General features: G+C 41.6%; 3 protein-coding genes across 13 annotated transcripts in view; 1 reads left to right on the top strand and 2 right to left on the bottom strand.

Annotated features, from left to right (window-relative positions):
* Positions 1-24,583, top strand: part of wu:fj49a02 (myomegalin) — a 42,311-nt gene extending 17,728 nt beyond the window's left edge. For 2 of the 11 annotated variants that reach the window (XM_043262936.1, XM_043262927.1), the window contains exons 10-48: positions 2,467-2,598; positions 2,706-2,825; positions 3,316-3,405; positions 3,652-3,855; positions 4,402-4,560; positions 4,641-4,751; positions 5,209-5,346; positions 5,466-5,645; positions 6,048-6,236; positions 6,320-6,508; positions 6,970-7,024; positions 7,111-7,199; positions 7,575-7,643; positions 8,027-8,124; positions 8,782-8,921; positions 10,797-10,912; positions 11,335-11,447; positions 11,524-11,851; positions 11,994-12,231; positions 13,737-13,853; positions 13,979-14,217; positions 14,318-14,517; positions 15,049-15,284; positions 15,393-15,447; positions 15,523-15,758; positions 16,640-16,795; positions 17,133-17,333; positions 17,433-17,564; positions 17,745-17,861; positions 18,080-18,269; positions 18,372-18,496; positions 19,109-19,327; positions 19,691-19,792; positions 20,107-20,312; positions 20,394-20,537; positions 20,616-20,754; positions 21,924-21,970; positions 22,109-22,163; positions 22,794-24,583. In XM_043262936.1, coding sequence (XP_043118871.1) covers positions 2,467-2,598; positions 2,706-2,825; positions 3,316-3,405; positions 3,652-3,855; positions 4,402-4,560; positions 4,641-4,751; positions 5,209-5,346; positions 5,466-5,645; positions 6,048-6,236; positions 6,320-6,508; positions 6,970-7,024; positions 7,111-7,199; positions 7,575-7,643; positions 8,027-8,124; positions 8,782-8,921; positions 10,797-10,912; positions 11,335-11,447; positions 11,524-11,851; positions 11,994-12,231; positions 13,737-13,853; positions 13,979-14,217; positions 14,318-14,517; positions 15,049-15,284; positions 15,393-15,447; positions 15,523-15,758; positions 16,640-16,795; positions 17,133-17,333; positions 17,433-17,564; positions 17,745-17,861; positions 18,080-18,269; positions 18,372-18,496; positions 19,109-19,327; positions 19,691-19,792; positions 20,107-20,312; positions 20,394-20,537; positions 20,616-20,754; positions 21,924-21,970; positions 22,109-22,163; positions 22,794-22,921 — 5,802 coding nt within the window. In that variant the 3' untranslated portion in view covers positions 22,922-24,583. Of the gene's footprint in view, positions 1,016-2,466; positions 2,599-2,705; positions 2,826-3,315; positions 3,406-3,651; positions 3,856-4,401; positions 4,561-4,640; positions 4,752-5,208; positions 5,347-5,465; positions 5,646-6,047; positions 6,237-6,319; positions 6,509-6,969; positions 7,025-7,110; positions 7,200-7,574; positions 7,644-8,026; positions 8,125-8,781; positions 8,922-10,796; positions 10,913-11,334; positions 11,448-11,523; positions 11,852-11,993; positions 12,232-13,736; positions 13,854-13,978; positions 14,218-14,317; positions 14,518-15,048; positions 15,285-15,392; positions 15,448-15,522; positions 15,759-16,639; positions 16,796-17,132; positions 17,334-17,432; positions 17,565-17,744; positions 17,862-18,079; positions 18,270-18,371; positions 18,497-19,108; positions 19,328-19,690; positions 19,793-20,106; positions 20,313-20,393; positions 20,538-20,615; positions 20,755-21,923; positions 21,971-22,108; positions 22,164-22,793 lie in introns of those variants that run through there. The other 9 variants (XM_043262872.1, XM_043262863.1, XM_043262855.1 and 6 more) reach the window with 9 other exon arrangements.
* The window catches only part of clstn2a (calsyntenin 2a), a 1,097,509-nt gene that overhangs the window by 745,967 nt on the left and 324,042 nt on the right, over positions 1-27,500 (bottom strand). The window lies entirely within an intron of this gene.
* Positions 24,495-27,500, bottom strand: part of prkab2 (protein kinase, AMP-activated, beta 2 non-catalytic subunit) — a 4,756-nt gene continuing 1,750 nt past the window's right edge. Inside the window, exons 5-8 of the mRNA XM_043263377.1 lie at positions 27,416-27,500; positions 27,113-27,246; positions 26,116-26,184; positions 24,495-26,023 (exon numbers count right to left, since the gene is read on the bottom strand). The exon at positions 27,416-27,500 is cut by the window's right edge and continues 30 nt beyond it. Of these exons, the coding sequence (XP_043119312.1) occupies positions 25,946-26,023; positions 26,116-26,184; positions 27,113-27,246; positions 27,416-27,500 (366 nt within the window). The 3' untranslated portion in view covers positions 24,495-25,945. The remainder of the gene's footprint in view (positions 26,024-26,115; positions 26,185-27,112; positions 27,247-27,415) is intronic.

Raw genomic sequence — 27,500 nt, 5'->3', positions numbered from 1 at the left:
GGTGCTGCTGTCTCAGGCTCTGCGCTGCGGGCTGCAGCGGGACGGACGCCGCGAGTTCATCTGCAGCAAGTGCTGCTTCATGCTGGACCGCATGTTCCGCTTCGACACGGTGATCGCCCGCGTGCAGGAGCTGTCCCTCCAGCGTCTGCGCAGACTCTTGCAAGAGAGAGAGCGTCTGCGCCACTGCATCGCTGTGCTTTATAACAAAAACAACGGACTGGAGTCGTCTGGGACAGCGGAGGCGGCGGGCGGCGAGTACTGTGCTCTTCTGCAGGAGGACCTGATGTACTGCATGCAGGAGTCCTGGGCCGGAGACGAGGATGAGGCTCTGGAGTGCTCTCACAGTCCTCGCTGCAGCCGGCGCTCGCGCAGGTGCAGGCTCTGCAGGGCGCTCCGTGTGCCTGACCCGCTCTACGAGGCCGTGTGTAAGGTGCCCAGGAAGGTGGCGAGGAGCGTCTCTTGCGGCCCGTCATCACGTTACTCACAGACTGCCACCTCAAACACACTCCTGCCTGAGATGAGTCTGTCAGATGGTCAGCACACACTCCTGCACCGAGAGAGCTCCGCTGAGTCACTGCAGTCGCTGGACAAGAGTCACAGAGCATCTGAGGAGCATCTCGGAGCATCTGAGGAGCATCTCGGAGCATCTGAGGAGCATCTAGATGCATCTGAGGAGCATCTAGATGCATCTGAGGAGCATCTAGATGCATCTGAGGAGCATCTAGATGCATCTGAGGAGCATCTAGATGCATCTGAGGAGCGTCTTGCATTTGCTCTGTCTCTGCTGCAGGACTGCGTTTACAGGCCAGTCCGGACTCCGCGGGGCAGCAAGCTTCCTGTTTTGATGAATCCTGTTTTTTTTAATGGAAGACATACACTGGACAGTCCAGACCAGGATAACCTGTTTTACGAGCAGAACCACATACTGGAGGAACCAGAGCTTGATCCGGTGCTGGAGGAGCTGTGGGAGCAGGAGGAGGAGTATCTGCCCTTTCGGCTCACGAGTCTCCCGAAGGTGAAGCGCTTTCTAACAGGACAGTAAGATCCGTGGATGCACTCAGATGACGCTCCTCTCTAGTGCTGTCAGAAAATTAAGCACAATTAATTGCATCCACAATAAAATTTTCTTACATAATGTGTGTGCACTGTGTACATTTTTTTATGTGTGTGTTATATATACACACACTCACACACAAAAGTACAGTATTTTTACAGTACAAGTACAGTACACTGATTGGTCAAAATGATAAATTTTTCTTTTGTCAAAAATCATTAGGATATTAAGTAATATAAAGTTAAGTTCAATATATCAACATTTTTGATTAGTAATATAATACAACTTTAAAGGGTTTTTTTTTTTTAAATATATACTTTATTTTTTCAGATGCCAGATCTGATTCCAGCCAAATGTTGTCTTTATTTATTCAGCTTTCATATTGATATAGAATAATGATTAGGGTTAAATTGACCCTGGTTTTGTGGTTCAGGTTCACGTGTAGTTTATATTTTATATATAATTCTATATTATTTTCTTACATATATACACAGCGCACACACATTTTGGAAGCAGTTCATTGGGATTAATCGTTTGACAGCTCTACTCCCCTCAAGTGTTTGGTGCATGCAGACATTTACACAGCCACAAACACTATTGTCCCGTTCAGTCTTTGTCATGTTTTGTGCAATATTAAGTTGTATTTAGTTGCCACTTGAATCCTTAAGTAGAAACCGCACCGAAAACATCTCCAGGGTTTGAAGACATTCGGGTAATGTTCAGACGTCTTTGCTTGCTGTATTTTGGGTCCAGCACATGATCTCCTTATAATCAAAAGCAAAACAAGCACAAACCTCTTGATTCATTTTAAACCCTTAAAGCTCAAAATGTTCCAGCTGGATATCAGTGCTACGAGAGCCAATGAATCGAATGACTGTTAGAGCCGTACCATCATCACATCACTGACGTTTTGTTCTCCTTTACACACGCTGAAGTCTCCTCTGTTAACCCAATGATAGCCATGCCATTTTCAGTTAAATAGGTTAACATGGAGAGCATGGCACCACCATTGGCCTAGTTCTCTTTAAAACCCTGAGGGAGTGCGCGCACACACACACACTCACACACACACACTCACACAGACAGGGTGATGTCTGACCTCAATGCATCCCAGTTAAAGCACCTCAGATGCTTCAGAATAAACGCAGTGAGATTAAGCCACAGTCCAGCGCCATTTAAACCAGATTAGGATCATTTACTGACAGCTTTCTCAAACACTTTTAATTACAGCGACCAGGTTGTTGTTATTTGATCAGTGTCTGTTTCAATCAGCTGATGTTAAAACCAAATAAAATCAGGGCTCATTTTTGCCATTGCTTATACTGAAAAAAAGACAGCTTTTTATAGTATGCATCTGATATTCATTTTTCTGTTAAACATAACATTTTTTTTTGTAAAATGTTTGGTTGTAGAGTCTGCTAGAAGAACAGCAGCTGCATCAGTATGAACATGCCGCTGGACAGTGTGTGAATGAACTGCAGCAAGCACAGCTTCAGCTGGAGTCTCTACAGAACAAGATCCACGAGAGCGAGACCAGCAACAAGGTGAGAGAGCTCCCAGAAGCAGCACATTATATGTGTGTTTATATCTGGCAGAGAGAGGTGTGATGCTTGATTGGTGTGTGTGTGTGTGTGTGTTTCTTGTGGCTAAGGTGCTGCAGGACAAACTGTGTGAAATGGAGTCAGAGCTCCAGTCCATCAGACAAGCTGCTCAGAACCAAGAGAGGACCATCCAGAACCTCACAGACACCCTGAGAACTAAAGACACTGAGGTCATTACACACACCTCACAAAAGAGATGTCATGAGCTGAAAAAGAAAGTGAAAAAGGGATCTCCAAAAGATAAATTCTGAGAATATTTCTAAATGCAATTATTGAAAAAGTAATAAAAGTTCATAAAAGAAGGATTTCCTTATCTAAGCAGATATTTTGAAGAACTTGGGTCATCAAACAGTTGCTGGTTCCATTGACTTCTATTGTATGGAAATAATTAGAATTGTAATTTTGAACTGTAATTATGATGATTTTTAAGAACATTCATTTCAGGATTCTTCATAAGTTTTATCTTTAAAATAAGACTCCAAATTCACTAATGGAAGAATGATTTTAAGAAAGAGCTTGTGTGTTTACACATGTGTTGTGAATTTGGTGGAATGTTTTCATAAGAAGTTCAAATGTACGTATAAACATGTGCAATTATCAGTGTATGAGAACCATTGTTTTCTTCTGTGTGTGTGTGTGTGTGTGTGTGTGTGTGTATAGACTCAGGAGCTATACCGTGTGATTGAGGACCAGAACAGCACATTGTGTAAAATCACAGAGAACCACCAGCAGCAGCTGCAACACACACAGGTAAGCGCACAGACACAGACACACACACATAGAGGTTAAGACGACACACACACATACACGGGTGAGCACACACACATATATATATACACACATGAACGTAGGTAGGGCTAGAACGATTCTTTGAGTAACTCGAATGCAAAAAAACTCTGGTATAATGGTTTTTATACTGTACAAATAGTACACAATTTTCTATTGTCCTACACCAATAGGAAATGTCCTCATGAACACATTTGTGTTTCTTTTTAGGCTCCAGAGAGTGCCATGGACTCGGGTTCGGTCCTGGGCTCCCAGAGCTCTCTGTTCTCGTGTCAGCTGGAGCTGGAGGCGAGTCAACGCGCTCACAGACTGACACAGAGACGTCTGGAGGACCTGACGCGTTCACAAGAGCGACTGCAGAATGACCTTCAGGAGGCACTGCAGCACAGAGACGTCAGCCTCAAACACAACCAGGTGAGCTTTAGATAAGTGTCTTCCAGCAGGTGTCGCTATTATTGGTTTGTTTCTGTTTCACTTCCAGTTGATGAGGCACTGCTTTCATTTGTTTTTCGGCATAAGCATGTGACGCTAGTATGATCATGTCTTTCTGTTTATATATATATAAGAAATCTTTAGCAAGATGATTTGATGAACAGCAAAAATTCACATTGATGTCCCCCACTAATAAAAGTTTATCACATTTTAGACATGTTGCTCAAAATGTCTGTAAAATCCTGTAAAAACATCCCATATTTCACAGCGCATAGTATTGAGGAGTTGTATAAAACAAATTATGAACTGATATTAGTGTTTAATTTCATTTTGTCATGTTTTTAGAAATCATGTTATGGCTACATGATGGCCCTCGGTCTTGTAAATATGTGAACATGATCTGCACACAGAGCTTTGGAGTGACACCACAAATAGAAGATGAGGCAATAAGAGTATTTTGGAGACAACCATAGTTTCTGTGATTCTGGTGTGTGTGTGTGTTTGTGTGTGTGTGTGTGTGTGTGTCAGGAGCTGCATGAGATGGTTGAGAAGCTGCGGTCTGAGCTACAGGTCAAAGTGTGTGAGCTGAGAGATCATGAAGCCTTGACTCGCTCAGAAATTACAGACCGGGACAAAAACATTGCACAACTCCAGCAGAGCTTACACCACAAAGACACGCTGCTGCAGGTCTCTCTCTGCTTCATACTGTAATGGAGACAGGCTCTTTCCTGTGGTTTTTGTCAAACTTCAGCTGTGTTTTCTTCCAGGAGTATGCAGAGCTGCAGAATGACCCACGTGAGAACAGCGTCCGCGAGGACAGAGACACACTGCTGCAGACACTGAGGAGGCGTATCCGAGACCGAGACGCTGCACTGGAGGTGTGTGATCACCACATCTCTCCGGTAGCCCTGCCCACTGTCACATTCTATTGGTTCAAAATCTGAGTTGGGTTGCTCTAATTACAATTAAATATGTGCCTTGGAATCATGGAAGCCTACAGTACAAGTCTGTCCTGGTCCTGGGGACCCATTGCTTTGGACATTTTGTCTTTCTCCTTTATTTGACAAACCTGATTCAGAGCATCAGCTCATTAGGAAAGAGCTCCATGGACTGAGCTGAGTGTGTCAGATAAGAGAGAGATACAGAGCAGCCGGATTGGAAACCAGTGTGCATCTGTGTAAATACTGGCATCATGTGGTAGTGATGAAATATCTTTCAATAAGTGTTAAAACTGAGTGTGTGTGTGTGTGTGTGTTGCTACACAAGTGAACAGATGCACCATGTTCCTCTCTTTCTTTTCTCTCTACAGCTGAAATCTCTTTTGTTGTTTTTCAGCGCTCAATTGATGAGAAGTTCCAGTGTCTGGAGGAGAAGGACGGTGAGGTGCGTCGACTGCAGCTGGTGCTCCGCGAGAAAGACAGAGACCTGGAGAGACTGCACTGTGTCCTCAACAACAACAACGACACCATCACGGTGTGTGTCACCGCCTGCTAATCCTCACACTGAGTGTGTGTGTGTGTGTGTGTGTGTGTCACGACCTGCGCTCATCCACACACTGTCTGGTTAAGTGTGTCTGAACATTGTGTGTGCAGGGTTTAGATGCTCTGGTGCGCAGTAAGGATCTGGATCTGGAAAGAACGCAGGAAGCGTGCCGGAAACTGGAGTGGATGAAACAGCAGAGTGAAGAGAAACACACACTCGCTGTACGGGAGAGAGACGGCATCATTCATCAGCTCCAGACGACGCTGCGCTCACACAGCAGAGAGAGCGAGGTAACACACGCTAGACTAGTCTTTCTGTCTGTTCAAAGCATCTGAGCATTTCATGAACACAAGCAGCAGGATCTGCAGTCAGCAGCCGCTTTTATCAGAAGCCACTCGTGTTCCGTTCAGGGAATGTACTTTATCTGTTCCATTAGCGTTATACTCTACTGGAATCACAGCTATGTATGTGTTTGAACCCTTCTTTCTCTGTGCACTGATATAAACAAATGTCTGAAGGATGAGTAAAAGCAGCCAATCAAATTAGAGCTTGTGATTTCAGCAGCTTGTGGCATTTCTGAAAGGAATGCATGTAAGATGGTTAACGTTACACACACCAACAGACAAACTTTAAACACTCATAAAGTGTGTGTGTGTGGGACTGACTGTCAGTCTGTTGCTCTGTGTTCACAGGAGCTCAGGTCAGTGCTGCTGGGAAAAGTGTCCACCCCTGACGTGATCAAGGAACTCCAGGCCCATCTGTCCGTGAAGGAGCAACTGTTTCAGGAAGTGATGTCAGACCGCAGCCAGCAGGCAGAGGAACACCACAGACAGCTGACGGAGCTGCTCCACACCATCAGCTCCAGAGATCAGGACATGAAGGTGCAGCTGATTGACAGAAACACACTTCATAATTGTCTGCTGGCTGGTTTCTTTGTCGTGCTTGATATGTTCTGGTCTCTCAGGATTACGGTGAGCGGTTGGGTCGGGTGATTTCTGAGCGATCAGGTCAGTTGCAGGAGTTGCGACTACAGCTAGTGTCACGAGAACAGGAGCTAAATGACGTCATCAGGCAGCGAGAGAAAGATGTATCTGCGTCCAGAGAGCTGCAGAGACTTCAAGATGTTCTCAAGGAGAAAGATGCCTTCATACAGGTCAAACACACACACACACACACATTTGAGGGAACATCATGAAGTGAAAGAGAATCAGACTAAATTAAAACTGACATTTTTGTGCTCCTTCTTCCTTTTTCTCCTTTAAAGGGGTCATATGATGCAATTTCAAGTTTTCTTTTGTCTTTTTGAGTGTTACAAGCTGTTTGTGCATAGAAAACTATATATTAAGTTCTATCTTACTGATTTTAGTCTTTTAGATTTTACTGATTTAAGTTGTAAGCTCTAATCATCAAAATTAAAACAAAAAAGTTTTGAAATGTTTTACTTTACATTTAGTGAATATTAGATAAATATGAAAGTTTCACTTTTTGAAATAAGTTGCAAAGAATCTTTACAATTTTTTGAGATGGACCTGTATAATTTCCATAAAGTTGCAAAGACTAAAGTCTCAAATTAGGTGGTGTGTACCATGGTAATGATGGGCTGTGTGTGTGTAGGAGTTCCTGCGGGGTCCGAGTGAGATGTTGAACTCCACACCAGCACAAGCTCAGGGTGAGTTTCACTGCAGTATCTCCAACATAAGATCAATCAAGTTTCACTTCGTTCTGTGTGCTTACTTGTGTGTTTATGGTGAGCAGCTGTGTGTACGAGCAGCTCCGGTGATCTGGATGCACAAGCCATTAAAGATGAACTACAGTTGACCCTTAAGAAACAAAGAGAGACTGAGGTAAAACATACACGTCATCATCATCATCATCATCATCATCAAGTCATCATTTTTACCTAGTTATATCACTTTTCACAATCCATGTCCTAAACTTGTTCTATTACATGTACTATTACTGTGTTCATTAAATAAGTGAAGTAATTCTTTAAAGATTTGTTGTCAGGGCATTAATGTAAGTAAGGACAATGACAAAATATCTTTACATTTTATGAATGTACATTACTCTAGTTATACTCCACAGTAAATTATAAACAGGCAAAGTCATGCGGCTATGAAACGTTGTGCACAGTGGGGGGATTTGGAGTCAAAAAGGTTGAGATCATTGTAGTAATAGTTTTTCTGTTCTTGTGTGTGTTTATCTGTGTGTGTGTTAAGCGGGAACTCTCAGAATTGCGCTCTGTTCTGGCTGCAGAGCGTCACAACACATCAAGCTCTGATCAGCAGGTAACATCAGGAGATAGCACGTGTGTGTGTGTGTGTGTGTGTGTGTGTGTGTGTGTGTGTGTATATATATATATATATATATATATATATATATATAAAATACCTGTTTTTCTATTCTGGTGGGGACTTAAACCTGAATACACAGACTCCTGGGAACTTGTGTCATGGCGGGGACCTAAATTGAGGTCCCCATGGACAATGAACCTAATAAATCATACAGAATTCTGTTTTTTGAAAATCTAAAAATGTTTGTAGTTTCCTGTAAGGAAGAGTACCTACAAGGATAGTTGACCAGACATGTATATATCTGTGTGTGTACTTACATTCTGTGTGTGTGTGTGTGTGTGTGTGTGTGTGTGTGTGTGTGTGTGTGTGTGTGTCAGTGTGTCCTGCAGCAGCTCGTGTCGGAGCAGCAGGTGCTGAATGAAGCTCTGAGAGCAGAGAAGAGTGTTTATGAGAAGCTCAGACGTCAGGATGACAGGTCAGAACTCCAGCACACACTCATACTGCACTCTGTGTTAAAATCCATCACTCATGCTGCTCATCTGTGTATGAATGTGTTCTTGAAACTATGCCATTTTCATTTAGGAAGACATGGACTTAGGAGTAAATGTTCAGGAAATTTCTTTCATTCACTCATTGTCATGATGCTCCAGATCCATTTCTTCTGAAGATCTCAAAGGATCTGCTGTAAATATTTATGTATCTGTGTTCCTAAGCATATCTAAATATTAGAAGGGTTAAATATGGTATGTGTTCAGTTGAAAAAGATTTGAATGTAAATGCACTCAATAAAGAAGGTCTGTCAAACTGTCAAAATAAATACAAGAGAGTAGTAAAAAAAAACAAATGATATGACTCATTCAAAGTCATGTGGTGCTTTGTGTGAGAAAGAGACTAAAATTAAATGTTTATCGCTAAAGACATCTATCTTCTCTGAAGCTTTCGGATCTCACGCTCAAACCTGTCGCATCATATCAGCTTTTACAAAGATCTACTTTTGTGTCCTACAGAAGGAAGTCCGTCGTGGAGCGAGTGTGTGTTGACAGAATGTTGATTTCTGTCTGAACTCTTGCTGTAAGAGATGAAGAGCTGTGTCAGAAGTGGTTCTGTTCTGATGTCTCTGTGTTGTTAGCAGCAATGAGAAGACCGGAGCACTGCGCTCTGAACTGAACTCTCTTCAGACGCTGCGCCAGCAGCTGGAAGAAACCCTGACGAGGGCCCGCGGGACGGCGCTGGTACTGGACCGGGCTGCACTGATCCAGACAGACTATGGAGGTGGGACACAGCAGGGGCGCTAACTCTCAATGAACTGCTAGCTCATCGCTGAAACGCTTGTGCGCTAGTCAAGCATGAAGACTCATGACCAACCAGATCTCGTCTGTGTGTGTTTTATTCATTATCCAAATGATATTTGTTTGTGTGTGTGTGTGTGTGTGTGTTGATGTTCTGTGTACTGTCTGCCTCATTCATGAATTTAAGTTCCAGAAATACTTTTATGTTCCATTTGAAGTACAGAGCCACATTTTCTGAGACCAAAGGCATCAGATCAAATGTAGAAGCAGACTGTTCTTTGACTTGTGTGGCTCCGCATGCACTGCATGTCAGAGCAGGAGTTTGGTTTTGAGACTTTAAGCACTTCAAGCCCGTTGTCTGTGACTCAAACTGTACAGGCCTACATTCTAGTGCCAATGAAGCTGATTTTGATGCATCATTTAGCTTGGTTTGTTCTTGTTTATGGAAATATGAAATCTATTTAATGTACTTCAAACTCAAAAGAAATAAATATAAGCAGATTTCTTGGCCGGAATCATTTGTATTTTATTTATTTTTTGTTCAGTATCTATTTTTAAACAGATTGAAGTAGGATAGGCAATTCCTTCAGGAAGCTCACTTTCCTCGGATTATTTAACAAACTAAAACTAATATTTATTTGATGTGTAAAAATCACAGGTGAGTATGTGAACTGAAGAAAAGCCTCTTCACGGTGTTCATTGTCATTTAGTGTCATTTAATTTCCACTAATATTGAAATGTTTTTTTAACCATTGAAAGGTTTAGTGACAACCAAACAAACTCATTTCCACGTGCATGTAAAGGCATCACATGTCTGCATGACTGTGACTTTGTGTGGTTTGATGACAATCTCCAGATTTAAAATATCAGCTAAATTAGAAAATGAAATATCTCATGAAACACAAAGAAATGAAATCTGCCGTTAAACTGCTCCTGATCATTAAGCTGCAGGACACACGCTGTTAGTCACAGCTCCTCATGTCTCTGTGAGGGATATGATATAATGTACACTTCTGCTCTTCGTAAATAATCATGTAATGTTGACACTATCCTCCATTTTTCTGCAACATTTTATATCTACAGCTTAAGTTTGTTTTTGAATCAAGTCTAAAGCTCGATCTGTCATGTAGACTGTTTTGGCTGAGCATCTTTTCAGTGTCTTTATGAACCTGTGATGTAAATTAGCCAAGCAGAAGTGACTTCAAGTGTTACTAAAGGTGCAGTAAATCATAGTTTTATCTCTAGTGTCAACATTCAGAAACTAACTAAAGCACTACTTTCCATCAAGGTCACCATGATTTTATCAAGTGAGACATGTTCCAGGACCAACATTACTACATTACCCTAAACAAATTAACAAGTATACAAGCACCTATCCCTGATCAAAAAAGTTATTGCTCAATTCTGATTGGTTGATCCAGGAACATGTACTTGGTCAAATCACGCTCACCCTCTGATACTGTAGTTACAGGACTTTCATGTAAACTCAAGTTATATAACCAGAATAACAGGAAAAATATGACTTTAAAGGGAGAGTCCACCCAGATTAATTTTTTTTTTTCATTTACTTTGTCAATTTAAATCTTTTGTATCTCTGATTTTTTCTGTGGAACAAAAGAAGATACTTAAGAGAAATGTTGAGTACAAATAATTTTTTGTGTTCCTTTAACGAAAGTCATACTGGCTTAGTGAGTAATGATGACAGAATGTCTGTTTTTCAGTGAACTCTCCCTTTAACATTCAGTGGTGATGAAGGAAGGAAGGAAAAGCAGCTGCGGCTCTGGAACAAGACAATCACACAACAGAGAAACAGAGGTGTATGAAGAGGAATCTTAGTGTCTGCCTATTTTCTTTCTAGAATCCAGCAGTGATGAAGATGAAGATGATCGTGACAGCAGCAGCAGTGAAGAGTTCACAGACAGCATAGAGGACGATGAGATCAAACTGACGTCTCAGAGTCTGACGAGCACACAGGTAAGATGAAGGCAGCTGAAAAACAGTTCTAAAAGAACAAACGCTAATTAAGAGTATTTTCTGTCAGCATCTCCTGAAGCTAAGAGTTAATCTGTCGCTTATCGCTTATCTTTGGTTCAGACCTTTCCATTAAGGCCACAGCTCCTTAAGATTATAAGAGTTACAGCTGCTACCAAATACTTGTTTTAGGGTTTTACTTTAACTAGCATACTTGTAACAGACAATGTCTTTAACTCATATACAGATTTAAAAATCAGAAATATAATATTCCTTTAGAAAAATGCTGTTTAGTTGGATTTGTTCCACCTGATATCCGCTGTCAACAGGAAACGCTTCAACAGGCACTGAAAACAAAACAGTGCTCGCTAGGCGATTTCATGGACTCTAGCATTTGTTTGTGGTTTACTGTGTTCAACCGACAGAGAGCTGAAGAGGTTGACAGGGCGCTTATGTCCCACAATGCATCAGAGCAGAGAAACCGAGATGAAAGCGAGACTAGAGAAGGGACAGGCTGTTCCTCTCTCGTTCACTCCAGGTACCAAATCCATCACCTTCAGATCGCTTGTGTTTGCTGGCATCTTCTTGCTATGATGTGATCATATCTCTCACAGGAACACTCTGAATGAAGGCGAGTCTGGATTAGCAGCAGATGAGGAGGAATCTGTCAGGTGTCGAGGGTCAGAGAAATGTGAAACTGAACGACCAAACTCCTGTGAACCTCAGAGAGTTTACCGTACGTTTCAAGAAGAAGAGGAGGACGAGGAAGAATATGGTGATGAAGATGGAGAGGAAGGGGATGTCAGGGGCCCTCAGGGCAAGCGTGGGCCCCCAAGTGTGAAGCTGCGGGAGGGGAGGTGGAAGAGAAGGTGCACCAGACCTCATTCTCTGGACCTCGGAGCTCTGCTGTCTCACAAACCTGCGGTTCAGCACACAGTTCAGGTGATGCATCATCAGCCAAATACCTAGCACTGGTTAACCCTAACCAACTTCACTTTCATACAGAAAGTACAGCCAGTATTACTAAAGCGCTCAGGTAAGAACAGTGGGTTTGTGAAGGATTGAGTGTTTGTTTTGTGATCAGGATGTTGGAATGGAGCGGGAGGTTGAGGGTGACAGCGGCGGTTCAAGCACAGGAGGGGGCGGAGCCATCGGCTTCTGGCAGCATGTGGAGGCGGGGCTTCGGGAGCAGGCAGAGCGTCTCCGTAGTGACCTCGCCGTGAGTCGTCAGGAGAGCCGCGAGCTGCAGGAGAGACTGATGGTTTCAGAAGCAACTGTGCAAGCACAGGCAGAACAACTGAAAGACTACAGAGAGCTGCTGAGTAAGGAGATGCGTGCACACACACACACACACACACAACTCACCATTATTTGTTTCATTGCTTTTCTTACATTGAAGATTGTGTTAAAGCAGCTTTATGGTATTTAACAAGGAAATAGTGTGTCAAAACAGTGTTCTGTTTTCCACTGGCCAGACTAGACCAGCAGTTTAATTCTAGGCTACAGCAAAGTCAGATTGTGTAAAGGACTCTTCTGGTAACTGTAGTCTTGTCCTGATGGCCATCTCAGTGAGAAAGTCTTCACTGGGGATCTGTCTCTGGCGCTCATCTAGGTTTATTAGAGAAAGTTTCCTAATTAAAGACATTGTATGTTAAGTTAGGATTTTTCACAAATTTGTGTTACAGAAACAAATATTAAGTTGATTTGGGATTCTTATCCTATCTTACGAAATCGTATCTTATCATTGGTTAGGAAATCTTAAGTTTGACAATCCACTATCAGGTCTGTTTACTTTCACTATAACCGGTAATGCTCTTTTTTTGTGTGTACTTATAAGTGTAACATATCATCAGGGTCCCCCAAGAGTTTTTCTACCATTAAACATCTTAATTTATCATTTTCAGTTAATAATAAATGTAATAATGTAATAACACTGTTGGACAGCAAAATTGTGAGTTTTTTTGTTGTCATTCAGATAATTTTTGTAGTTAGGACAGCTGTGGGGTTGTCCTAAAGTGAAGGCAGTTTTTAAGACTTTTTATCAAGTAAGGAGGTTTCTGTAATACCACTTTCCTAACTGTAGTTAAGATAGAATAATGCACTTAGGAATTGGTGTTTTCTGTAATACACCCCCCTGGTCCCTGCTGACGTTCAGGGCTGTAGACGTCATCTCTAGGTACTGATCCACCATCTTATATGGATACAGACTGAATCCAGGTGGCTACAGTGACCTTGGAATAAGAAAGAAACAGACTAATAATACCGTATATACAATTTTATAGTTTAAGCATGCATCAAATGCAAACACCAAATAAAACATTACATTAATCTAACCTTGAAGTCATAAACAAATGAATTAACATTTATGATGATATCTCCAAAGGGTAACTTGTAAAGCATGAAAAGTAATGACCCTAGTACTGAGCTTTGTGACTCCATACTGCACTTTTGATCGATATGATACCTCTTCATTCAATTCCACAAAATGATGGCAGTTAGATAAGTAAGATTTGAACCATGCTAAGACACTTCCACTAAAGACAACAAAGTTTTCTAGTCTATTGAGAAGAATGGTCAACAATGTCAAACGCATCGCTAAGATCCAATAACACTAATAAAGAGAAGGAACCACAATCAGATGATACAAGCAGGTCGTCGTAACTCTCATGAGAGCCGTTTCAGTACTATAATACGGTCTAAATCCTGACTTGAAGGAACATAGTTATAATACTACTTTTTCTATTATATTTGACAGAAAAGGGACATAAACACACACCATACACACACTCTCACTCCTGATTTGTCCTGATGGTTCTGTCTTTGTCAGCTGAGAGCGCTGTGCAGCAGGACAGTAAACAGGTGCAGGTGGATCTTCAGGATCTGGGATATGAGACAAGCGGGCGCAGTGAAAATGAAGCTGAGAGAGACGATGCCAGCAGCCCCGGTACACACACCTGACACACGCTGACAGTCATCAACACAGCTGCTCCATGATAGTAAAGGAATGAAAGAAAAAAGTAGAATGATAAACATGAAGTCTCAGAACATGTTGTGTCCTCCTCTCGTCAGAGTTTGATGAGCTGGAGACCGGCGTCTCTCTCTCAGTTTCGGTGAACAGACGCAGCAGCTGGAAAGCAGACAGTGACGGTACTCAGACAGATGACCCGTCCTCGCTGAAGCGTCTGGTGCAGGACCTGCGCTCACAGCTCTCTCGGTGCCATAAGGTGATCCGCGGCCTGCAGCTGCGCATCCGCTCTCTCTCATCCACCTCCGACTACGCCTCCAGCCTGGAACGCACGCCACGCAAGGTAATGTGACACTAGCACTCAAATACTTGGCTATGATTGGCCAGTTATTCTGTGGTCCAAACCAAACAGGCGTGATGTTGAGCTGTGTGTGACCCGTCAGGTGAACTGGGCGTTTCAGGTGAGCTCAGCTCACAGCGGTGTGGACGAGGACGAGGGCTGGCAGTCAGACGGGCCACTGAGACCCAGCCGTGAGCTGCAGGAGCTGGTGAGCCGTGTGACTCTGCTGGAGACACAGATCAGGAGCTCCGCACGTGAGGGAAAGAATGGCCCCGAGGACAGCAAATGTGCCACCTGGCCAGGGTGAGACGCCCTCAAGACACCCAACCTTGATGTACAGATTGAGCCTAAGCAGCTTCACAGCATCAAACAAGAAAATAAGAGAATCAGTGATACAAACTTCATCAAATATGAAGCATTCATTTTCAGCTGTACAGAAGAAAAGAGTGCCACTATTCTGAGCAGGGTTCGCTGCATAAACAGTCACGTTAATTGTGTCTTAAGAACACGTTTGACCAGCTAGCATTAGATAACTGGTTTCGCATTTAACATTCAGATTAGATCCGTTTACCTTTTTGTAACTGCATTAAAAAAAGTTATGACCAGGCTTGAAGAAAAAAATAGATGACTATCTTTGTAAGACACAGTTTTGAACACTCGTTCAAATTTTAAAAACATGGCATTGCGCTTTTTGTCCTGTGTGCAACTGGCTTTAGTAGTTTATGAACCCAGCCACAGTTCAATTCAACAGCAACAGATGTGCTGGACACGCAGCATATATTTGTGTGTGTTACCAAAATTCAGCAAAGCAATTTTTTCCTCCTGTTTATTCAGGAAGTACAACACACTGATCCAGGCACAGGCACGAGAGCTGTCCCACCTGCGTCAGAAGATGCGAGAGGGCCGAGGTATCTGCCACATCCTCACACAGCACTTGAGTGACACGACCAAAGCCTTCGAGGAGCTGCTGCGCGCCAATGACATCGATTACTACATGGGCCAAAGCTTCCGGGAGCAGCTTTCCCAGAGTTCCTCACTTGCTCACAGAGTCAGCACCAAGATCAGTGGACGTGAGTGTGTGTGCACACTCTTTTTTTCTACACACCATCGGGTGCTTATTTAAGTGTCTGCTGGTTTGTAATATACAGCCCTTCAGTAGAGTTTTCTCTGGTTGTCAGGTGATCGTTCAGAGCAGCAGGATGATAAAACGGGTCATGAGCTGCTAGCACTGAGGTGAGCATCTTCTCTAGAACATAATATACAGAAATTCACTTCACATTAATGACAGGTGGTGGCCTTCTTTAACAGGCTGAGTAAGGAGCTCCAACACAAAGATCAAATCATCGAGTCTCTCCACACCCAGTTACAGAAGCGCCCGGACACACCCTGCAGCAGCCACGCCCCCTCTGAGACAACAGACCAATCAGATTGCACCTCGTTTGTGTCCGACGAGAGAGGATCCACCAATGAGGATGTGGACCTGTGCTCAGATATGGATGCCACCAGTGAGTTTCCACAGGAAGAGCCCCGAATAAAAGACAGAGGTGCGAAAACCACCATCACACACACACTCTCACACAACACACACACACAAAGAATACTACAAATATTACTCATGAAAACATAAACGAGTAACTGTACTTGAATAAGAATATATTAGGGCTGAAAGATAAACATTGGCCGATATGTAATGCGCATCTTGTCAGTGATTTCACATTGAGCAGCATTTACTAAACACAGCTGTTTACTGACAAGCTGCACAAATCCACATTCATTACGACTTTGAGCAGCTTGTCAATGAATAACAGCTCTGTGTTACATGCTGCTTAATGTGAAATCACGCATGTGACGCACATTAAATATTGGCCAATGTTTATCATGCATCCATAGTATATATAATAAGATTAATATAATAATCATAAACCATAAAAGTAATAAATCAATATTAATATAAAATTTATATATTGATATTAAAATCAGGTAAAATATTACAACACTGATTATTTTGATACAACTTATGAGAGGATGTTGGAAGTCTGGGATTGTTTTAATTTAAACATTAAAAAAACACAAATTGTAGGATTTTGGAGAACTCAAACCATAACCATATTTATTAAGTGACTCTGATTCTGGAGAACATAATCACCCGGTTAGGGCTGCTGTCATTAAAACAAAATACAAAATAGAACTAAATCTTAAAATCTGTGAACTATACAGTCAGTGTTTCTTTCTGATCTCAGACTGTTGACGTGACTGTCACTCCAGAAACTTCACAGTGTGTGTTTTACCCGAATGCTAATGAATATGATCTCATTGCTGTGGTCAGTCTACTGTGTCCCCTATAGCACAGAGAACAGTGCCACATTAAGACAGTATGTCTTTGACACACATAGAGACACATGCATCTGTGCTCCACCGTCTGCAGGTGTGTTCGCAGGACACTTGTCCAGTTCACAGCCTCTGATCCAAACCCAGAACTGGCCTGCTCACTCTAACCCTATGACCTTTGCCCCACTGACCTGCCCTGACCCCGAGCAAAGGAACCTGACTGTCCTGGCACAGCGGAGGCCACCCATGAGAAGTGAGCGCACAGCATGAGTTTGTCCCTGACTGACTAACAGCTGCAAACCCACAAACAGAAGCAAATTAAGGAGAGTTGAGGGCATTAACATCCTTAGTCTATTTTTTCAGCTTCATTATGCATCACAAACTGATGTGCCATGATATACAGTATACGGTGTCTGGAAGCTCCTCAGAATGAAATGTGACTAGGCTTCTTCCTATTTATTATTATTTGTTCATGACCTGGCAGACTCCTATGATATGAGCAGAAGTGAATGTTTGCATCTGATAGAATCCAACAGTTTAGAGATTTGTGTGTCCTGAAGTGAATTTCTGCTTCACTCTTTCTCCAACAGCTTTCAGCGCTCCTCACTCGCTCTCCAGCTATCAACTGACCGCACATTCCATCAATTACACGCCTGTATCCCATCATGCACTGCAAAAAAGTTCAGGCCCATCTCTGCAGACAGATACATTGTGGGACATGGAAAACATGATTCAGCCAATTAGAGCTTTTGATGGATCATCTTATCATCAGTCTGGCAACAGCCAATCAGGTGTGGTCTTATTGTCCAGCTGCTCAGTTATCAGTTTAAATTAAAAAACACATGAAACAACATGAAAACATTGCTATATATATGGTGTGATGCTGAAAGGTGTCGATGTGATCGAGGAGCATCTGAGAGAGATCCGATCTCTGCGTCAACGATTGGAAGATTCCATCAGAACCAACGAGAGACTGAGACAGCAGTTAGAGGGACGCCTGGCCACAGCAGCGAGAGACACTGGTGTGTATTTAGTTATGAGTTCACACAAATTATTTTAATGACGTAGGTATGACAGAGGTATTACAATTTGAAGGTGGTTTATGAGGACACTGCCAATGTTCCCATAATTCAACGCCTATGGAGAGTCCTCATGAACCACAAATCCCAACATGTTTGTGTGTGTGTGTGTTTGTTTGCCAGTGACTCCAACAAACATCTTTATCCAGAACCATGATGCAGTCAGTCAACTGACCAATGAAGTCAGAGCCTTAAAGGAGGAAAATCTAGCATTACAGTCAAGGTTACAAGCCAGCAGAGGTACAAACACACATAACCTAACCCTAATACACACACACAGAGGCACTCATAAACACATACAAACACACACACACAAAACCCCCGGATATGTACATCAGCAAAACACTCCTTAATTAACATGAATAATATTACAGTCTTGTGTACTTGCAGAATGAGCATCACTGTGTGTAGTCTGTAGGAATCTGAAGAGTTGATCATTTAACATTTGTATAATCCAGACTGCAGTGAAGAGGCGGAGCAGCTCCGGGAGGCGATGCTTTCTGGGCGTGTCCGTCTGCAGCAGGCAGAGTTAGAGGCGGAGCAATGGAAGGAGGAGTTGAGGAGACTGCAGACGCACAACTGTGAACAAAGCCAACAAATCCAGCAACTTCGACAGGACAGACAAAACAGTCAGGAGCACAACAACAGGTCAGAGAAACCATGTGAGCACTTTCTGCTCATTGAGATCTTTTTCTTACTGATAAGTGTGACACATGACTGAAGGCTGTGTACCTGCTGATCTGTGTTCAGACTGCAGCATGAGGTGACTTTACTCCAGCAGCAGCTAGCAGAGAGCAGACAGCTGCTACACTCCCTACAGAGTGAACTACAGCTGTATGACCGCGTGTGTGGCGTGAGAAAGAGCTCCACTGCAGGTGAGAATCCTGGAATATCAATCAATCAATTACTTTTAGTTATACAGTGCTTTTATACAGATTGTGTCAAAGCACTGAACAGTATAGTCTGATAGTAATGTTGAATAGTGTGATAGTAATGTATAATGTGAAAATTAAACACTTATTTTTTTTTATTAAATGCAGAGATGCTCTGTATGATCAAACCGACTAAAATCGCTAGAAATTAAGTATCCCCAACTAAGCAAGCCCGGGGTGGCAAGGAACCAAAACCCCATCCATGAGAGAAAATGGAGAGAAAAAAAATCCTTGGGAGAAACCAAGCTCAGTTGGGGCCATTTCTTCTCTGGCTGGATGACCAAAAAGAGTTAGGGAGATTGTTCCAGAGTTTAGGTGCTAGATAGTAAAAGGATCTTCCGCATGCAGTCAATTTTGATATTCTAGGTATTATCAAACGGCCAGAGTTTTGAGAATGCAGCGGACGTGCAGGACTATAATGTGACCTCACTCAAGTATTGAGGAGCTAAACCATTCAAGGCTTTATAATTAATTAGCAGGATTTTAAAATCTATCACATATCAAATATAGATTTGATCATCCAGTCAGAGCTCTTTCTGTCAACCACTGATTTAGGGTTTGTGTGTGGCATGCGCTGCCCGGCGGTGGAGCTCGGAGACCTGCTGGTGGAAGTTCGTGCTCTAAGGGCCCAGCTGGAGCGCAGTGTCCAGGAGAACAGTGCTCTTCGAGCTCAGCTACAGAAACAGCTGGATCACTGTATCGATCAGCGCCCGTCGCCCATCATCCCTGCCAGTCCACTGCGAGATGTGCTTTACCGTCGACAGCTTCTGCACGGTAACATCTGCCTCTGCTGATTTCACATTTACTGTTCTGCAATCAACTAACTGACTTGAAGTTCATTTGACTTGAAGTGTCACTTGTGAAGCTCTTGTGAATGTCATACAATGAATGATCTGCACAGTGCAATCAGACAAAACTTGGATTTTTTAGCCAATATAGAAGTCCCGGCATGAACGCATTCTGTAAAAATGGCCTGTAGGGTCATCCTTGTGATTTAACAACTATATATCATGACACTCATGTGCCCTGAAAATCTGCTTGAATATTTTGCGCATTGCCTACAGTTTGGCAGTGCTGTTGTTTGTGAAGGGATGCAATGGTTTTGTGGTGTACTAACCTCTCTGCCATGCTCCTTAGACCCGTCTCCTTCTCCTCCTGTCAGAGATGTGGGGCCGTTTCCCGCAGTGCCCCTGTACTCGCCGTACTCGGAGATGGAGGAGAGTGCTGTGAACACTAATGGTGTGTGCTAATCTGGGTGCTCATATAACTCTTTCGTTGTGGCTGAAATGCAGGCCAAAAAAGTAGTTTGGATTGGAATTTAAGTCATTGTTGTTTACAAATTTTCTTCTGTGAAACAGTAAATGTAACAAACAATTACATGGTAGTGGCTTCTTGATTCATTAAGTTGGTCTTACACAAGTATGACAGTTCTGGCAGCAGCAAACTCCAACGACCTCCTGGAACCTGCAGAAGTACATCTGGCAGGGAATTAGTTATTGAAATGTTTAGGTAATTAGGTTGATGAGAAAGACTAAAAAACTTCTTCTATTCAGACTCACTGGAGCCTCATGCGGATCTGGAAGGAGAAGCTCCGGATGGCTCGTTCGCGAACCGTAACGGGCGGCATGCCATTGGTCACGTGGACGACTACGGTGCGCTACAGCAGCAGGTGATGGAGGGCCGAGCACTGGTGCAGCGGATGGAGGCAGTTCTGCAGGCCGGTCTCGGATCAGCCTTGCTGGAGATCAGTGGAGAGAAGGTGATGCTCAGACCCGGGGCAGATCAGAGAGCTAGTGATTAGACACAAGCGGCAGCTTTGTCATGTGTTTCGCTCTTACAGGCTCTGGACTACAACACAGTGAAGATGCTGCTCTCTGACACTAAGACCTTGTGTCAGATTCTGGACGAGGCCGTCTCTTTGCTCAAGATGTTCTGGCGGGCAGCGCTTCCGAACAGCGATGGTCCTGCTCATCTCATTCAGAGGGTTCGAACTTCATTCATTGAACCTTAAAAATGAACGCAGTGGTAATATGAGAGAACTGATCTGAATGTTTCCTCTCAGGAGCAGTCGATGCATGAGGAGATCCAGTCACTGCGTTTGAGGATCACCGAACAGGAGGAGGTTTTGCAGGGAACCATCCAGCGTCTGCGCTGCTCTAACCGAACCAAAGAAAGCATGGAGACCTTCATCGTCAACCAACGTCAGTCCATGCATGAACAAACAGTGCTTTTTAGCCTAACAATCACTTTCAATCAATCACTTTTATTTATATAGTGCTTTTTAACAATACAGATTGTATCACAGCACTGAACAGTATCAAATAAAGTGATAGTGAAGTATAATGACTAGATTAACTCTTTTTTATGAAATGCAGAAAACTCTGTAATCAAATCAACAATAATTGCTAGAAATTATGTGGCCCCAACTAAGCTAGCCAGAGGTGACAGCGACAAGAAACAAAAAAAAAACCTTGGGAAAAAACAGGCTCATTTGGGGCCATTGGCGTCTGGTTCCGGTGATCTGTCCACAGGGATCATCTAGGTGTTCTGGTCTCTGATGAAGGTCATCTCTTGGTGCTAATCCACCATCTGATCTGGATATAAACTGAGAAACAGAAAAAAGAAACAGACTAATATTAGCATAGATGCCATTCTTTTTACAATGCAACAAGTACATTGTGTTTTATGGGGACTTCTCCCGGTTCCGGCTGATCTAATTAATGCAGCCTAACAATCCTAACAATCAAACAGATTTGTTTAATAGAAGCACATTAGTGTGTTATGTGTTAGATTTAAACAGAGTGTAGGGGACGTGCAGGACTATAATGTGATAAGAGCTCACTCAAGTATTGAGGAGATAAACCATTCAGGGCTTTATAAGTAATTAATAAGATTTTAAAATCTATTCGATGTTTGATAGGGAGCCAGTGCAGTGTTGACAGAACCGGGCTAATATGATCATACTTCCTAGTTCTAGTAAGGACTCTAGTTGCTGTGTTTCGGAACAATTAACAGAACAGTCATCAAGTGTTAGACTGTGTTCTAGATTATTACATGTGTAACACCAGACTTTAGGCCAGTGGTAATACAGTAATCATAAAAAGTGTCAAATAAAACACTGCAAAACATCACAAACACAACATGTGATGGCCAAAGTATAAAGTTCCTTAAACAGAGGCAACAAAGCTGACATGCTTGTCTCACTGTTAGAAGCTCAGGACCACAGAAGAGTCCACTGATCACTTTCATTTGTTTCAATATTTTGAAGCTTGTCAAAGTGAGTTTAGACTTTTAGTGCTATATGTGGCTGGCTTGTTAGTGTAATGATGTCATCAACATCTGAGCTTTAACAAACACGTCTGTCCTACAGTTTCCCGGACACGAGATGTGCTGAAGAAAGCTCGAGCAAATCTAGAGGTGAGTTTTCCATTTCATCTAAGATAAGTTGTGTTCAGTTCTGTTTGTCTTGTGTTGTCCCTCATCTTGAATCTCGACCTCCTTCTTTCTTTCTTCTGTCTTTTCTCTATTTCTCTCATTTTGTCTGAGTGTTTCCAGAAGAACGAGCTCAGGATTTCCTCTCTAAGCTCCTCCTCTTCCCCTCTTTGCCATGGTAATGGTTTCTTGTGTCATCAATGCTTGAGTGCTTCCTTCTGTGAGATCAGTCATGTGACATCAGGGATTGCTTGGGGACGAGATTTATCACATCTCACTGCTATCATTAAACACAACTATTGATACACCAAAATTAAATTTTTCCTGAAACAAGCATTAGTTTAAATGTTAGTCAATCAAAACTTAAATGTGCACATAAATGCCCAGTTTTTATTGTGACTCTATTCCAATGGAATTACTTTCCAGAAGTAAATGACAAATCCAGCATCCACATCACCACAGTTAACATGTTGTAGTTTATCCACACTGTGTGCATGAAACACTGGACACTGTGACATTGACACAATTAAAAAGTGCAACTGAAGGCCTAATTTAACATTGTTTCGGTTTTACAAAATTGGTCAAATATTGAAGAACTAGAAATAGTGAAGAACTTGCACAGCATGTGCTAACAGACTAATGAATGATCACAAAAAGATTCAAAAACATTACAGAATCTCCAAACCGACACTGAGTGTGTGTGTGTGAGTATTAACCTCAGGAATGCATCTCAGCCTGCCCTGATGTGATTCTGATAACTATCAGGATTGAACGGTAGGGTCATAAAATTTATTTCACTTTTCTCCAGGTAAAGTCTTCACAGGTGCATCCACAAGAAGTTCTTCTTCTTGGGGTCGCATGACCCCTGCATATTCTGCTATTGTCATGGAAACAGCCAGTCTGCAGCAACCTGCCAAGAAGCGTGTCAGGGAGTGACTTGAGCTTTCCCGTTAAACCAGCTGACAACCAGTCAATGCCTCTAACTCACCCGCCTTACCCTCCTCTTTCACCACTTCTGTGTGATTTTACCTCTTTCCTTTAAAAGTGGGCCATTAATATCCACATGCCTATTGATTGACAGTTTGTGAAAAGACAGTATTTATCTTTTGCCACGAGACAGAGGAAACACTTTCTGAGATATAAACAGACTGCCACAGAATTCCCTTGAGTATCTCAGGGATTTTTGGCAAAAACACATTACATTTGTGCGGCTGATCAGCATGCAAGCCGTTTTGCATCACCGACTGTTGCGTCACAAGACAAAATGGCAACTAAAGTGTGTGAAATAAGTTCATATGCTTGACATGGTGCCAAATATTGTGCCACTTTTAGTATTAGTATGATTGTTGATATTGTCATCATTATCCAGTGCAACTGATTGAAATTGAATGTTGTGTTTAGCATTTGCATGATGGAGGTTGATAAAAAGAAAGTACACTTGTTTTTTTGTGAGTTGAGGTTCACCAAACAAGCCAAAGTTTGCATGGATTTTTCCTCATTTCGGCTGTTGATGATGACTTCTGTATCTAAACTGATTTCAAGTAACCCATGTTTACTAGCACTATTTTAACCACCTTGTAGAAGTTGTGTAGGAGTGCTTTGGGCGTCTTGGCAGTCGCTGACCCCAGAATTTTATTCATAAGCAAATAAATGGGTTGAGGACACAATATGGAAAGATTGAGATTAAGATTTTCTGCATTTGCAAAAATTAATATAGAATGCAAGTTGACATAGATTTGTGCAGTTACTCCTGTGCAAATATAATCATTGAAAGTGTTGAAGATTGCAAACTTTGGCAGGGGATTGGTGGGACCAGAGCTGCTGATGTCACAATCACGTAGCCAATCACAATCAGAGATGTGTCTTTATTGTTCTTAGATTTGTGTTGCTGTATATTTTCTTTCCAAGCTGTACATATAGACCTTGCTGCTGTTTGAATTTGGCAGTGTGGGTCAATCTAGTCAATGTTGCTATAGGATATGCAAATTTATAAAACATGGGTAGCTGTGCAATAGCCATTTGATCTTAATGTGAGACATCATATAGATGAATTTACTGTGTACATTACACCAATTTATAAACCGTAGAAGTTGCCTAAATTATTGCAGAGTTGCCTTGCCTCAAATCACCCGCATAGGATGAAAATATATGCTTGTAAGTGAATGTTGCTTTGCCTTTAAACAGCCATGTAAGTGATTTCTCTTCAGAGTGAAATACAATATCATTCTTTAAATGGCCTTGTTAGCGCTCCACAGTATTTGGGTACTTATATCACTTTATTAAGAACCACAAATGAAATGTAACTGAGGAAATGTTTTGGATGAAATACCAAAGCTAGAAGGGGAACAGAAGCCTGAATTCAGGTAGAGAGAAATAAGCAGCAGATGTTGTTTCTGAAATCTGTATAATATGTAAATAATGCTTGAAGGCTCATTTGTTGCTATAGTTACTGATGTTATGGTGTAATGTATCAAAAGATTGCCGACACAAGCCAACTGAACTCTGTGTCTGATGCTGATGAAAATGTGCCATGCTTTATTGAAGCTGCATTTGGAGTTTAAACAGGAATAAACAATAGACTTCTTTTTGTCTTTGAAAGTGGCATACTTTTTTTTGATATGTGCACAATAGTTTTCATGTAAACAAATAAAACTAGAATGGCTTGCTTTATTAATTTGAATGGCCATACATCCATTTATAATGCATAGCACAACAAATCTTTCAGCATATATAATAAAAAGAGAAAAAAAAAACATTAACTTATTGGACTTTTCCTAAATAATATTTTGAAAGCATTAAAAGCTCTGGTGTTGCCATTATCTAATGAAATTCATATTTTCAGAGTCTTTCCTTTGGGAAAATCACAATTCATATGATTACAGTTATCATCTTTGGAGTGAACTTTCAACGCCACACAGTTTAACTCACAGCAAACAAATAAAACCTCATGAATATAATTTTTAGCATCCTCCATGTTAAATGGAGTTAAAAATTCCTGATTCAACATTTAATATTGATGACCAGAAATGGTAAAGCAAACAAAATCAAGCATTTCACACTACAATATTTAACACAGACATTATAGTCAAACGTATTTGGACACCCCGTTTTTAGTTAATAAGTCTGTCCCAGTAATTCTAGTGCAAAATGAATCATTGAGATACATGTACAGATTTCTGGAGCTCCGGTGGATTCTTTACCGACTTTACCGTCCGGTCTAGTTCTTCAACACCAGAAACACCAGGCCTGAACACCACTGGAACAGGACAGTCAGGCACAGGTGTCCACATATGTTTGTCATAAATAACAGATGCAAAAATACATTCCTGCTTGATGAAATAAATAAAAACATTTCTGTCACAGTGAAACACAGTTAAAGTGCTCGTCTGACAGCAAAATGGTGAAATTCAAACCGCATGCAGTAAAACTTCAAAAAAAGAAATCTATTTGTGCCATTCTGTGAAGCTGTTGAAAATGTTAAGTCCTCCTGTACAGCTTCCTTTTGTTGAAATCAAGTATTGAAGCAAATGGTTCTGTTAGGAGCGCAAATACTTAATGCCACTGTGTTTGGCCGAAACTTCTATTCATTCTGAAAACTGACATATAAATGTGTCTTTCCCTCAGTTTACAAAATGAATTATATTATAAACTATAAAAGCTTAAAATGATTGTTACATTTAAATATTCATCTGTGTTGAGACTCATTTGTTTCTAAAGATCTTCTGTCGGCAGTTTTCTAATATATGAATCCTGTTTGACAGCACTTTATAAAGAGCTTTGGATAAATTAAATTCTGTCCTTGAAGACTGTAAAATACTGCACCTAAGATGTTTAGATGTCCATGTACTGCATGTGTGATGACAGCACAAGCTGAAGTCTCAATGTATGTATCGTGGGTTTAAAGTGCAATCTGGACCACAGTGGATGAGGACTGTATATCATGTGTCAACCAACAGCGTTTTAAATAGGCTTGTACAGAAGAGACGTCACATATTTTTTCTTATAGCGATGAGTTGCACTGAGAACCATCACACCATCCTGAGACAGAAAACATTCAATCCCAGTTATTTACCACTGTATAACACTGATAGATTCGTAGCACATGGCTGTTATACAGGTGTGTAACATACCTTTATCGAGAGTGCATACAGATGATTAAGCATCACATGGTTGGGTTCTGGCAGCAGGGCAGGATCACACTGAAACAAAACAGAGTTCAACAAGTTAAACGAGACTCAGCTGTCCCAAACTAAATTAAACAGGTGTTTCATTCAGCCTAAAGACCCAGACAACCTCAAACACAGAATTAGCCAAACCACACGATCCAGGGACATCTACTTACTGGACTGACATGGTCCAGACTGAAAAAAACATTTAATGGGTTCAATTCTATTTACTTTATCATTTAATTGAATCGGACTTAATTTTAAAGTGGTACAGTGATGAAATGAAAGTGAAAAAAATGATTAAAAAAATTAAACCCCTGGTAGGGCTGCACAATAAATATCCTGCAATATGTAATGTATGTCTTGTCAGTAAAGACAGCTGTGCAAAAGCATGCTGATAATGAACATTATTTTGTGCAGCTTGTCAGTGAACAACAGCTCTGTGTAGTAAATACTGTTCAACGGGAAATCACGCACATGATGGCATCTACGCTGATTACAGAACCGGCTTCACTGAGAAGTCACGTATTACATATTGGCTGATATTTATTGTGCAGCCCTAACCCATTAGCACTCTGTGTAAAGGAGTATAAAAGTGGGAGAAGGAAGAAAGAGAGGAGACAGCAACCAATAAAACATGTCTATAACATAATTATACAATTAAGCAGATGAATAATTAAAGTGAGAGTGAGAAAAAGACTCCTGCTACACATTTACATATTCTGTGACATGGTACAGAAAAAAAAATGTAATAACAAAATGGATGCAGTAAATGTTTTCAGCATTGTGCGACCTGTTCATATCTATTAACATATCAGGAAATGTGATTTTAGGTTTCTTGACTCCTTAACTATATTTTCGTTTTATCACCATTAGTGGCACATTTTTTCACTCTGAAGCTTTGGCAATACTGTATGTAAAAAAAGTGATGGTAGTAAGAAGGGTCTTAGAAGAATCTCACTGATATGTTGGTGTCTTTGTTGAGTATAACTTGTAGGAGGTGAGGTGGCAGGATGGGGGGTGCTTTGAAGCGTTCCTCTGGTTTAAACATGTACACTTCCTGTCCATACGGTCCAGGTGGAGAACTGGACAGATCTACACATCAAAAGCAACACATTAACACTAGCTCGTTTTACTAGATCTTATGCATTGGAAAACAGTGTTTCTATCAGACATTCATGACTGTGATTGAACATCCACACAGGTGTTTGTGTAATGCTGTTATAATATGACTAATAACACGCACTGTGAGGGACACTCTTACCTGACGTGTCGGAGCACTCGAGAGAGTCCACCTGCAGCGCGTCAAACACCTCAAAATCTGATTTCTTCACGTGGATCAGATTGTT

The sequence above is a fragment of the Puntigrus tetrazona genome, chromosome 2 (genome assembly GCF_018831695.1).
Source record: "Puntigrus tetrazona isolate hp1 chromosome 2, ASM1883169v1, whole genome shotgun sequence".
Taxonomy (NCBI): Eukaryota; Metazoa; Chordata; class Actinopteri; order Cypriniformes; family Cyprinidae; genus Puntigrus; species Puntigrus tetrazona.
This window is presented reverse-complemented; position numbering and strand designations above follow the sequence as displayed.